A 14,184-nucleotide genomic window follows, 5' to 3' on the forward strand; every position below is an offset into this window, starting at 1 on the left:
TGGGGGCTGAGAGTATATAAGAGTGAGAGGCCAGGGGTAAGGGGGAGAAAAAGATGAAGCGAGAGCAATGAAGACTGAAGCTTGCTGAATAAACTGCTGTTAGAAGAACTGGTGGTCATGTCGTTCTTGCTGGTTGAGAGCAGACGTGACAGGTGGCTACTTCTTAGGACATTGTCTCCAATGTCTTCCTCACATGCTACTGACTTCTTTTCCATTGACCTCACTTCCAATTGGGGTGGGGAAGAAAAGGAGTGATCAAAATGTAGGTATCCCGTATCATCCAGACCTTACCTGTAAAGGCCCATGTGTGGACCACACTGGCTGAAGTTCTCTCTTCTATGCTCAGTGGTTACTTCCTGCCAAATCATTCAATCAACATGCACGTTATCAGGCAACTGTGTTAAACTCATGGTGCTAGTTAGAGAGTGTAGGTGTGAAGTCACACCTCTAGCAAGAGTAGGTGTTAGCAGTGCCTGTTTTCTGAACACTACAATCTGTACTTTTACAGATACAGACTTCGCCTACAGTCACATAGACGGGAGGTGATGGAATTCATACGGAAATTTATGCTTATAGCCTGGTGGTAACATGATAAATTAATCTGTAGTTAGAAGTTATGGAGTCCATACATAATGCAAGAGCTCTTTGTAAAAGAAACAATGCCTCCACCAAAGGCTTGCTCAGAAGTTGAAGAAGGAGAATAATATGTTTGCAATAGTAGGATTGGATTGTCTTTGTGCCTGGTCACAGTGATGAAACCCGGTATTTCATTGAGTCATACATTATATATACTAGTTTTTGTTTTTGTTTTTTTTTAAGATGGGGTTTCTCTGTGTAGTTCTGGGTGCCCTGGGACTCACTCTGTAGACCAGGCTGGCCTCGAACTCAGAAATCCACCTTAGTTTTTTTTTTTTTTTTTTTTTAAAGGGATTCATTGATCATGATGCACATGAAAGTAGGCCAGAGGCAGGTGTGTCAGATTCATAAAAGCAACACCTACACACAGACAGAAAATTCCTACCATGGCATCATTCTTAAATCACAGAGGCAGCTTTAACAGACCCATTTCATTCCTAATGATTTCTCCAGCATGTGGCTTCATGCAATGCACTGTTGCTCAAAATTAGTGTCATCTCTGCTAAATTGATTTTGATAACACATTATTTTAGAAATGTATAAGGCAAAAAAAAAAGTGGGGAGTGTGTTTGAGCAGATAAAATGAACCTAGATATTACATTAAAAATAATTACAAGGAGACAATATTGTAATCTCCACTGCAGCAGAAAGGCCAGGTTAGTCTTATTTATTCGTCGTATGCATGGCCAGGTCTCCCGAGTCTTTTTGCATCCAGTAATTGCTCAAATGAGGGTGAGGCAGAGATGGTGATCAAGTGGGGATGTCACTAAGGTCTGGGCTAACTTTAGCAGGAAGATTGAAGTGCTAAGGCTAGCGCTGGGAGAAGTGTGGTAGGTGTGACAGTGAGGACATTCCACACACTCTGGCCTCCCAGGGATGGCAGAGAGGCTTAGACGAGTCTTCTTGATACCAAATCTTCAGCTCTTTAAAACAAAGTTAGATGTAGGTCAGTAAGCAATGTTCATTCAAACCAAGGAAACACAGCTATTAAAGATTCATGTTTATTAATAGGTTTAAACCTTGTTAACTGGCTCAAGTCAAACACAAGGAAGCACATCATATGGTCAGATCTATTAACACTTTTTTTTTTCACAGTTAAAATGAGGTACTGTGGCTTCACAATAGTTTAGGATGAATCAAGTGATTTAATCCAGGTTTCAAGAAAGAAGAGATACAATTCAACAATTACTTCCTAGAGGGAAAGAAGGCAGGTGAAGTGTATACGACATTGACAATCAGGCCACAAGATACATCTCAGAGTGTCAAGTAGCATATATGCACAATTTTATCTCTAACCTTAAAATTGGTAAAAATTGATTATTATTTCTTAAGTTTAGCAAACCACATGCATTGCAGCGTAAATCAATGAATAGAAGACAAAATATAATCTCCATTACAGCATTTATCAGATATATAAATTATCTGAACTGACCAAGACTGATTTTTACTATGACAATTTCTGTAATTTTAAATTACTGATCAGGGAGGCTAAGTATTACAGTTGGTATGTACATAATACAAATAATGCATACACAAACTGCATTTAATACTTATTCACACTGGGGTAATAATAGCAGCAAGGTATTATTATTTCTAGAACATGATCTAAGAGTTATCATCTTGATACTATAGATCTATCATTGACATATTATTAGTGCTATAAACCGATAACAGGTGTGACATTGCAACTATACAGAGTTGCCAGAGGCCTATATGACTTTTCAAAGTGTCATGCTTCTTAGTGGGCTTAACACTGTGAGCAAGCCTGTGCTATATGAATTAAACATTGTTCCCAATTTCAGGGCTCTAATTAAGCATAGTTCTAATGGTTGGGTGGGATGAGGAGGCAGAATAGTGCATTGGAGAAGGCTAAAGAGCAACCACCAACATGGACAGAGCGTAGTCTCTGTCAGCATCTTGTGACGCAGTCATTGGCGGATGATGGAGATGCTAGTGACAAGAGGGGAGAAAGTAGCGTTCTATGAAGGGAATGAGAAAGGGTGATGGAAAACTGCCTCAAGTTGATTGATGCAGTTGCCTCAACAGATGTGCTTCTGAATTTCCCCCAAAGAGAAGAGAGAATTGTCTTATTCAAACCATTTTGTTTTAAAATGAGTTTGATAAATTTTAGAATATCAATAGCATCATTGTAGGGTTGCTTCAGAGTTAGGCTAGCTCAAGAGACACGGCCATTCGTGTCAGTGTGTGCAGCAGGAAGCTGGGGAATCCAAAGGCTGTGGAGTAGGAGGTCTCTTGGGGCAGTCACAAGCTGATTAGAACCATCTGGAATTGAGGGGAAGTTTATACTGACACCACTTGCTATTCAATCAGTCCACTCTCCCTGGGTCCCAAGGTGACACTACTGAGTAAAGAAACTGTGGTATCACCTACAAGGAAGCAGCTGTGGTAGAGGGTTAAGATTCACTAGACAGTTAATGAAATTGACAAGGACATCTATGCTCTTCTATGCTGCACCAAATGAGATTCCTGTCAGCTTGGATGTTTGATACTCTCAATGTCTACTGTTTCCTCTAGAGAAAACCCACCTCCCAGGGGCCCACGTACATTTTGGCAGATTTCACTGAGCCCCAACACATTATGTCGACTCTGAAATGTACAACACATCGTCGAACTCCACCAGCCTGCACCACGCTCTTGCATGACTCTAACCATACTCCCCGCACATGTGCACAAAAGGGAGAATCATGCTAAGGGTGCATCCCTGGAGTACAAGGCATTCAGGCTGAGCCCTGGGACCTCGTAAGTTATGAGTCAGCCACCTGAGATTTGTGTCATTATTAAACATGGAAGAACCAATCACAGCTTGGCCCAGGACCAGTGGCTCAGCTAAGGGAGGAGATCTCGTGACCGTGGCTCATTCATTAGCCAGTTCTGTTTCCCAGAACATAACAAACAGTCAAGGACATCATAAAACCTCTGTAATGATGTCAGCGTGCAGTCCTTTTGCTTCTCAGAGGAAACAGCAGTTTCCTTTCAGCCTGGATTTCTTCGGGGTCTCCACCTTACACGTTGTGCTTATGTGTATTATGTCTCTTTGGAGATGCCTCCTAACCTCTGACCACTGACTACAACCCTAACCCCTGACCCTTGACACTAACCCTAACCACTGGAAAAAATGCGAATATCCAGACATATCAGAAAGGTTCATTTAATCTCAGAATGCTTCATTTTATTGCCTTCCTAAATAGAAGCATGAATTTCCAGACATGAACATGAGACTATAAAAAAATATCCAGGATTCTTAAGGTCTGTCATTATCTCTCCTCAGATCTTGTGCTTTTCTTTGCATGCATATAAAATATTGGATTTGAACTCTAAACTCTAGATTAACAGTTCTAAAAAATTCAGGGTCTGGACCCAGCACTAGAGAAAACAATGACTATCAAATCTTATGCAGCAAATATAAGTTTTTTTTTTTTTTGTTTTGTTTTTTGCATGACCTCTAAGATCTGCCATGGTCTCAGACCAAATCCTTAAACACTCACCAATCTCTTCCATCCTGACCTCTCCGTTCTATCGGAAGAAAATTGTCTCCATCCATAACATACTCGGAACTTGTGATAAACTCGGTATTCAAGCCCTGAGACACCGTTCTAAGCCACAGAGACCTAGAGCATCTAGATCTGGGCCATTAAGAAAATATGGCTGTGTTGGAATGGTGTAGAGAGTTCAGGAAGAACCCAGTTAAATTTCCAAACAGGAATGAACCCCAACTAAGTTAATCAAGCAGCATTTTAGCTGCTCTTGAAGTTGATTCTGAATAACTATGAGAACCTTTTTTTTTAAAATCTGAATGACTCCCCAGATATTAGAGAACATGTGATATATTTGGGTCAGAGCTCTCACTTGTAACTATGGCAGAATGAGCCCTGGGGCCCATGTTCTACTTTTTCTCTGTCCAATTCACTTACGTTTCTGCCTGGTCTTCAAGGCACAGAATGCATGCAGCTTTTCCCACATTGGAAGCCTTTTCTTGGGGCAGAGAGTTGAGTAATCCCTGGGAGGAACTGTGAATAATCCTCTCCCTACCTCTCAGACGTTCAGAATAACAGCGAGGCTGGGACCCTAACGCAGCATGGATGAGCCGGTGAATATACACTCATGTACTCACTGTGGGAGAAGGGGCCCATACACGTGGCCTTGGAAGTGCTCTGTGCTTCTGTGTTATACTTGATGGTGCAGGATGCAAACACTGAGGTGGACTTAAATGTCAGAAGTGAAATACAACTGTGTATTTAAGAGCAGAGGGAGAAAACGAAGTAAACAGTTCACAGAACAGTCTGCAGCCTTAAAGTGAACCTGGTATCCATCTGGTGCGGATACCTGCTGACACACCAGGCTCCATAGCACCAAGCACCCGGACAAAGCTGAGGCGCAAACAAAACAGAGCAGAATGCCTCTCCTCTTGCCTCCTTATCTCTTTGCCAAGTAACAAAGCGTTAACAGAAGGGAGTGATTTAGTCCCTTGTAACTAACTGATAGTTAAAACCAAAACCAAAATAGGATGCAACAATAAAAAAACAAAAATAAAAACCTGAGGGTAGGCTAAGGTTTGGGGAGCTTCTCTGAAGAGCATCACAACAGAAGGGAAATGAAGATGGTGAGGGTATGCACTCCTACACAACGAGGAAGCCCTGTGCAGAAAGGCTCTGCCAAGTTTGACAAGAACATTCCAGAAGCCACCTCTGGGCAGGATTCAAACTCAAGAACAGGAGAAGCTAAATCAGGTTTTCTCAGAGGCCTTTGTGCTGTGGCCTCCGTGAACTATGGAAGTGAAAAGTCAAGGCCTAAATTACTTTAGGGAAAGAAAGGTCAGATGGTCAGCCATTCGGGGCATGCATGTTTTCAATAGCTCACCCAAGATATCCCCACCGGCAGGCAGCATGCACAACTGACAAGGCAATCAAAGGGAGAGACGTGAGAAGCACTAGAAGGTCCAGCAATCTCTGTAAATATGCATGCCCACCCAGCACTGCCTGTTTATATTCCTCTGTAGGAATGTGGAATCTGACACCTCCATAGGGATTCTCAAATAGGGCTGAAGGTTAGCAAAGCACACTCACGTGGATGCTCAGCCATTATTCCTAGTTCTACTCTTCCCAATGCTCTAACAGAAGTGCCTGTGTAGTATAGTTTCTCATGACCCTTTCACTTCTGTCCCTGTGCATGCCTTTGGCAGTAGCTTCCTAGATCTGGATCGCATCCACACCTATACATTGTCCTCAGCAGGATTGGGGTTGGGGTAGGGCACCTACAGCAAAGTTACAAGGTCACTCACAGCCCCTGAGATGCGCCATGCAGTGCATGAGTGGATGACCACAGCAGCATCCTGGGTAGGAAAAGTCCAGCAAACATCTGTGAGTGTTCTTCAAGCAGGGAACACTGCAGATCCTGACTCTATGAATAAATAAATTAATAAATACTCAAACAAAGCAAATGAAACAAAAGAGGGCTCTTATCAATAAAAAGCACCTCTTATCAATTAAAAAAAGTTCCCCTTGTGTCTCCAAGCCCTCGTGCAAAGGCAATTGGCAGAACAACTCACAGGAAGTAGACTAAATGGAAAAACAAGCAGAAATGTCCAACATTGCTTTTTTTTTCCTCACTGGATGACATACGAGTCATGCTAAATGTCCCCGAGGTAGTCTTGTTTGCAAAGAGTAACAGACTGGCTCCAAACCCACTTGGACCATCGTCCTTTAACTCCAGTGCACGTTCCCACGCATCCTGTGTCAGCCTCCTCCATGGTGTCATAGACAAGCATTGTGTCGTGCAGCAGACCAGGTCCCAGACAGATAACCAATAAAACAGGATTCTGCTATCAGGCTTGAAGACCTTACTCCAGAGGACTTTGCCAAAATGATCCAGGTACTTGCCTGATAGTCGCTTGGGGAGAAGGTTACAGAACGAAATCAAAGAACTCTGGCATGCAACCAACATGCATCGTTAGTCTGTATTGGGCCCTCACATAAAAGACTTTCCAACTACTATCCCTATCATTTTAAAGATAGGGCCCAAAATACATTAAAATAAGAAAATACGTTTTCTTATGCCAAGGGTAGGGTGCACTGCTTATATGAAGAATAAAGGTGCCCACTTCTAGCCCAAGATACGCAGAGCCAGCCTGTGGCTGAGCATTGTGATAATAAACATATCTTGCTCTCGTAGAAAGTGGTGATACTATACAGTTCATGAGAGACCTGGTTCTTGGCTCCGTAGGAGCCCCTTAGAGCTCTGGGTTAATGGCAGAGAGCTCTCAGGGTGGTCCACGCTCGAGTGTGCCATTCTTCTGATCAGGAAGGCCTTTCTGATTTAGTCTTCATACAGGCTCAAATGACCGCAGAAGACAAGAGGAAGCTGGGCCAGTTAGGATGTTGCATAGGCCACAGAACCTGAAAAGGATGCTTCCATCTTCCATTTGCCACCACAAGCCACTGGGGAGATCCTGATGTTAACCATAGGAAACATGCATTCTTCTCTTAGACTTAAGTTTGTAAAACTGTCTTTGGGGGAAAATGCATGGGAAACCCTTAGATTTCTTTTTAAGTCCAAATAGCTATGTGAGGAAAGAGAGAGGACCTTCTTTCTCTTCCTCACTTCCCCATGACTGCCTACAAGTGAGTCATCTTTCCTAGAACCCTCTAGAATCCTACCTTGTATCAACAACCTCAACCTCCAATTAAACAAAGCATCAGTTCAACACTTAGTCAGAGCTCGATCCTCTAGAAGGTCATTCAACTCAATCACAGTCGTGGCGAAGTCTATCAGGTCCACGAAGTCAGATGTGATGATGTTGACACCCATGGCGCCAGGCTTCTGAGTCTTCACCCAATCAAGGATGGCAGGGAGATTCCTACATGGAGAAAGGGTTAGGTGAAAAAGAGGATAAACAGATAGTTAGGGTTAAAGTGACAACAGCAGCAAAGGGAATGAGCCGTTTCTGTCACTACACAATGTGTGTCAGAAACACATAAGCTTTATATCTCCATGCATACTGATCAGGCTTCCACCAGAACTAACCTCTCCAAGGTTTCTGTTATGCAAACGACTATTTGCTTCTAGCATCAAATGGACAGCCACATTAACAGGACCTCGTAACACAGAGTCCAACAGTCCTCTATTGTTAGGTTCTTAGGGTTCCTCGTAAAAAAAAAAATAATCAAACATATGGCAAATTGAAAGAGGTTTTACAGTAAATGGACCCGCCCCTATCTCTTGCCACTGCTATTTTAGTATTTTGCTTGCCACGTATCTATCAGCACATCACCATCATTCTGTATGAATACAACATAACCTATCCATTTTCCTATTGGTAGGTACACTGACTGTTTTTAATTTGCAGTCATTATGAATAAACTATTATGGGCATTCTTTTATGAGTCTTTTTTATGGGCATCATCTTTTATTCTACTTGGATAAAAATCAAGGGACAGGACTGGTCTATGATAGGGTTATTTATATTTAGTTTTATAAGAAACTGCCAGAGCTTTCCTCGAGGGGGCCACCCCACTTTACAGTCACAACAACAGAACAGAAAAGCTCCGGACTGTTAAAGTTCTCCCTAAAAATTGGTCCCACTACTGTTGTGAAATCTAGTCATTCTAAACCAAGTGTGGCCACTCATGCATGTCTGTGATCCTAGCCCATGGAAGGTTGGAAGGTTGAAGCAGGAGGATTGCTGGGAATGCAGACTGGATTTGTGTACCTTTTTCTTGCAAGTACCCATGTATTCATCACTTTAACAATTCTTCCACCTACTTTTTAATCATTTTTTTATTATTTTCCATTTTTGTATTTGTTCTCCGAGAGTTTCACACAATATGGCTTGATATTATTCCTTCTTTCTTCTTTTAAATGTTAAGTTTTAGAAACATTTTTACATCTGGGATACTAGCCTTTTGTCAGATATATTTGGCAGACATTTCTTTTACCTTGTATTTTTCTCAACAAAATATTTTGATAAACCTGGATTTTTTAATTTTGATGGAGTGCAATTTGTTATCTTTTTTTCTTTAAAAAGATTTATTTATGTGGATGTGTCCTTATGGGGGCATGTGCATGTGTATGTAGACTGTGTGTGTGTGTGTGTGTGTGTCTGTATGTGTGTCTGTATGTGTGTGTGTGTGTATGTGTGTGTGCCCTCACGGTGGTATGTGCATGTGTGTACAGAGGTGTTCACAGAATCTAGAAGAGGGAGTTGGATCCCCTGGAGCTGAAGTTATAGGCTGAGACCTGAACTTGTGTCTTCGGCTTAGCCACCTCTCCAGTGAGTGCTCATAACTCCCGCCATCCCTCCAATCCCCCATCATTTTTTTTTTGTTTGTTTTTTAATTTCTGTGATTTGCTTAAGAAACACATTCACTTCCAATTCACAAAGATTTCCTTCCTTCCACAGTTCCTTCTGAAAGATTCAGCGGATTTTATCTTACTTTTTAAAAACTACCAGTTTTTTTTTTTTAAACAAAAGGCCAGGGTTCACTTTCCACAGAGATAGTTATCCTAGTACTGCTCATGGCTCTTTAGTAGATTAATATTTAATCAGCTGTCTCTTGAATACAGTTGCTGGGGTTATTTGATAAACAGAAGACTTCCGGTGTGTCAGAGGCTCAGAGCTCATGATGTAAATAACACTTTCAATCCAGTGTGACATACGTGTGAGGAGCCACAGAGGAAGAGAAGAACCTTGCCTCACAGTAAACACAGCCCACTAAATACCCAGCAAAGGAAGGTAGAAACTGGCCTGCAGTTGATTATTGCACGTGTAGGAACCCTTTGGGTTGGATTTGCTCTAGCTAACATCCATGGTCCCTCTCTTCTGTAACTCTCTGGCTCCTACCGCACCCCATTTCTATCCTCCACTGAAGCTGCCTTCCACTGATGTACCCTCATTTCGTAGTCTTCTAGAAAGAGTGATGTTAAGACCTCAGCTCTTCTCTCAGTCAGCAGAGACTTCACTGCCATGAGTTGAAATAGTCTTATTGATCAAATCACTTTTTTAAAAAAAAATTGTATTAGCTGGTTGTGGTACAAAAGTCCTTCTATTTTTAGTTGGGACTCTTGATGGTCTTAACTTACTAAAATTCCTTGTCTGTTAGCTACTCTTCTCTGTGAAACAGGTTGAATCAGAAAGATAGTATATGGAAAGTGTTCAGAGCAATGGCTGCTTAGAGCAGTGTCCTGTATTTGGCAAAGGAAAGGGATCATAAACAAAAGAGTAAAGAGGTAGAGAGAGAAACACTTGGGGGAGTAGGGATAGGAAACCTCTTATATATCCACACAACAAAGTGTTGGGAAGTGGGGCTGAAGAACACAGAACTCTCAGACAAAGGCCAAAATTTCCCAGCAGTCCCACATGAAGGACACAGTAGTAGTGAGCTTGTAACACTTAGGATTCAAAGGATCCCTGGCCAGAACCTATGTTTGGAGATCCTGCGCCACCTGCTGGTCATTCTGGGGAAATGATACTTGACGGTTAGAAGCAGCCCCGACCCTTTGCAGACTATAAATTCATACTTTCCAGGTTAAGTGGTGAAGAAAAGCCCATCTCAGAGATCTCAAGGACATGTGCAGGGACACCCGATTGTCCAGGGGACTGTGTTAGCTCACTTACTCTGTCATAGCAACACACACACTGTTGACTTTAAAGAACTGGAATTATGTTCCCCTGTTCTAGAGGCTACCCGATCAAGGTTGAGATGCTATTGGGCTGTTTTTATTCTGAAGCCCTTATTCTCTATTGCAGGAGATTTCCTCCTCCTCATGCCCTCCCCTCAGCAACCTATGTGTCATTTTCTCTGTATGCACACACATATTCCTGTAGTCTCTTGCCTTTTGCTTGTTTTTGGAGATCATATTACATTTTCAAAGATGACCTTGACTGTCCCCTCCTCTGCATGGATGCTGGGATTACAGGTTTACACTGTCTTGCTTCTCTTCTATTGTCTCTGGGTTTAAGTTTCCTTTGGACTTCAATGTGAGTAGATTAGAACCCACCGTAATAGCCTTTTAACTTAATTCTCTCTTTAAAATGCAATGTCTCTAAATGTACTCACCTTTACTTAAGGGAGGGGCTCAGTACATAGGTCTGGGTGGCCTTGAACTCGAAAAGATCTGTCTGCCTCTGCCACTGGAGTGCTAGGTCTAAAGGTATGCACCACTAAACCTGGTTGAATTATTATTTTAATACAAGGATTTGAAGAGAGGGGACATAATTCAGTGACATTAATAGGGACCCTACAGGTTTCAACTCCAGGCCTCCTGCCTGCATCCTGACTCACGGTGAGCCCTTTGGATCAGGTGTTTTCCAGTCTGAGGAAAGCTACAACAGAAATCCAGGTTGAATTGTCTCTATATGTTTGTGGCTTTCTTCCAGGGTGATGAACCAATGTGAACAACAGATTCTCATGTTCCAAGTGGATCTGAAAGTTGGGAATTAGCTTCCTACCAAGGAAACTACCTGGTCCCCAGTAGAAAGACACACTGGATCTTCCCTGGGTTTGAGCTGTTGATCAGTGCTCGGAATCAGCTATGTAGCACCCCTGTACAGTTAGCCAGTACAGACAGTCTTCAGGGCACTGGTGCTCAGGGGGAGAGCCCACGATTATTCAGTTGTGAAATGACAGTCATGTGATTTGCCGGCACTTGGCAACAGACTCCTAACCACAGCCACGTTCCTGCTCCACTGATGTGTAGGCACAGGAATGTAGGACCACACTCCTAATATTCCCATGACCAGAAAGGGTGAGGATGCCAAGAGAGCTACTCATTTGAGGGACACATTCTCACTACCAGCTGGGAGACCTTGCCTTTGCGCTCATCTTCATGACCATTAAACAGAGAGGCATCATTCATTGGCAGCAAGACTAAGAAAGCAGGACACGAGACTAGTGATAGTGTGGATTACCAGCTGTAACTAGTGTGAACTGACTAGATCCAGGGACTACTAACTCAATCACGGGGGCCTAGGGACACTAGGAAATAAAGCTCAGACATTCTTTCTGCTCACAGCAGTGCCCAGCACTACACAGACGGAAGCCCGGCAGACCTCACAGGCTCTTGGCTCTCACAGGGGCTGTAATCTTAGGTGTAATCTGTGATGCTGGATCACTTAGCTTCCCTGAATACTGCGTACATTAGGACCCACAAGGGGCCTTACATGGCGTGCCCCTTCTCCATGTCAAAACACTGGCCCGGATTTAAGAATCAAATAAAAGCATTTGCAAAAGGGTGCCTTTTACTCAGAATAAAGGACCTATCCTTCGCGTGCAATAGCTTCTTTGGCGGCCCACACAGATTTGCAGTGGACTGGTCTTCACTCAGGTATAGACATGTTCATGTTAGATTTTGCTAAAAGACTATGGGGCAAAGGCTACAGGAGTCCTCTGTGTCTCTCCATCTGCCTCTTCCCAGGTACTCTTTCTGTTTTTCTGGACATACAGAAAACTTCACTTTTACTGAATGAGTAACATTAACCTACAAGTTTACCCAAAGAATGAAGAAAATGGAATAGGAACTTGAACATATATTTAAAAAAAAAAGAAAATGCATAATTCTAGGTCCTTTTAAGAGATACCACACTGGATTAAGGTTGATTGTTTGATTGCTTTGATTTCATTTGGTTCGCTTGTTAGCTCACACTTAGAATCCCAACACTCTTGGAGACTGAGTCAGGAGGACTGCAAGCAGTCAGTTTGAGGCCAGCCTGGGCTACAGACAGGGTTTCACTCTACCATACCCTTGTTCCCAAAGAGTGTTAGCATGTAGCCTAGTCATAGCTTCTCCTGGCTTTGAACTCACAATCCCCTTGCCTCAGCCTTCCAACTGCTGGGGATTGCAGGTATGCAGCACCATGGCCAGCTGAACACAGTTGATTTCGTTAAGACTTTTGAAGGGCTGCATGGAAATGGGCCCATCTTCAGTCCATGGTTGACATTATCAGGAGTTCTCAGCACAAAGCAAGAACACTGCTTGCCTTTAAAACACCTGACTAAGCACATGGCTATTATCTGAAACCATGTTTCTCAAACTCAGAACCAAATGAGTGTGACTAGGCATGTGACTGGGCATGTAACTGACTAGACATGTGACTGACTGGTCATGTGACTGGGCATGTGACTGTCATGTGACTGGGCATGTGACTGACTGGGCATGTAACTGACTGGTCATGTGACTATCATGTGAATGGTCATGTGACTGACGGACTGGGCATATGACTGGGCATGTAACTGGACATGTGATGTGACTAAACACAGCTTTCATTATTCATTATTCATTATTCAAACTCTAGTCACTACTCAGAACTCAAGAACTAAACAGATACTTGTAAATATCTTTTTAAAAAAACCTAAATACATCAGTTTCTTCAACTTGTATTACAATGGATAGCCTACTGAAAAGGGAATTTATAATATCCTCTATATACATATTTGTCATATACATATATACTCATATACATTATACACATACACACTTCTACACATACACAATCTACATATTACCCAAATGTGCATATACATGTAATATGCTTTCTTGCCATCCTCTATCCATCATTCACTGGTGCCCAGGACGAAGAATATCATCTCATACAAAATGACTAGATCATCCTCGTTTATCCGTATATCAGACCTAATCCTAGCCCAAGGGAGTATTTGAGGCTGTGGCATGGTACTCAAGACTCAATCATGGTCATGAAAGAAGAAAGAACAAACTCCTGGAGGACCATCCCACAGTCCCTAGCATGAAGCATGACAAACTTTAGTACTTTTTAAACAGTGAGTATCCCAGTCAGCTGTGTGGGCAGTAAGAGGATTGCCATGGGTGTGTGTCAAAAAAAAAAAAAGCCACTCGGTGACATTGGCTCAGAGTACTTGTCATAGTATCAAAATATAGTGAATATTTATGGAATAGTGCAAACACTTTAATAAAGTGTCAAAGGATTCTTAGAGTGTGATTCATATACTACCCCTAGAATCCACAGCTTTCCAAAATGGTGTGTTTTATGTTTTTGTTTTTGTAATTCTCAAAGTTTTACTGTTGTTTATCCAAAATAAAATCAATTTAAATGTTTTGTGTGTGTGTGTGTGTGTGAGATGTGTGATGTGTGTGCAGATATAGTTGTGTGTAGGTACATGTGTATGTACTTGTGTGGGAGGCCAGAAGACAACCATGGCTCTCATTCTTTAGATATAATCCATTTGGTTTTAGAGAGTCTCTTGCTGGCCTGGAACTCGCCAATTAAGTTAGGTTTGTCAGACAGTTAGCCTCAGGAACCCAGCTGTCTCTACTTCTCCAGTGTTGGTTTCTGGGATCACGTGGGCTCACTGTGCTCTGAATTGTTTTTGCAAAGGTTCTGGAAATCAGATCTTCATGCTTGTAAGAGAAGAAGTTTACTAATGGAGCTATCTCCACAGCCTAAGGGGAGGGGGAGGGAGAGAGGGGAGAGAGGAAGAGGAGGAGGAGGAAGAAGAAGAAGAAGAGGAGGAGGGGCAAATGGATGGACCTGGAGGGCATCATCCTGAGTGAGGTAAC

The 14,184-nt window shown here is 42.4% G+C and overlaps 1 protein-coding gene across 3 annotated transcripts in view; it reads right to left on the reverse strand.

Annotated features, from left to right (window-relative positions):
* Positions 1 to 1,357: 1,357 nt before the first annotated feature.
* Plcxd2 (phosphatidylinositol specific phospholipase C X domain containing 2) overlaps positions 1,358 to 14,184 on the reverse strand; it is a 54,046-nt gene continuing 41,219 nt past the window's right edge. For all 3 annotated transcript variants that reach the window (XM_029470481.1, XM_021184978.2, XM_021184977.2), the window contains one exon: positions 1,358 to 7,510. In XM_029470481.1, the coding sequence (XP_029326341.1) occupies positions 7,354 to 7,510 (157 nt within the window). In that variant the 3' untranslated portion in view covers positions 1,358 to 7,353. The remainder of the gene's footprint in view (positions 7,511 to 14,184) is intronic.

This window comes from Mus caroli, chromosome 16, assembly GCF_900094665.2.
Source record: "Mus caroli chromosome 16, CAROLI_EIJ_v1.1, whole genome shotgun sequence".
In the NCBI taxonomy this organism is placed as follows: Eukaryota; Metazoa; Chordata; class Mammalia; order Rodentia; family Muridae; genus Mus; species Mus caroli.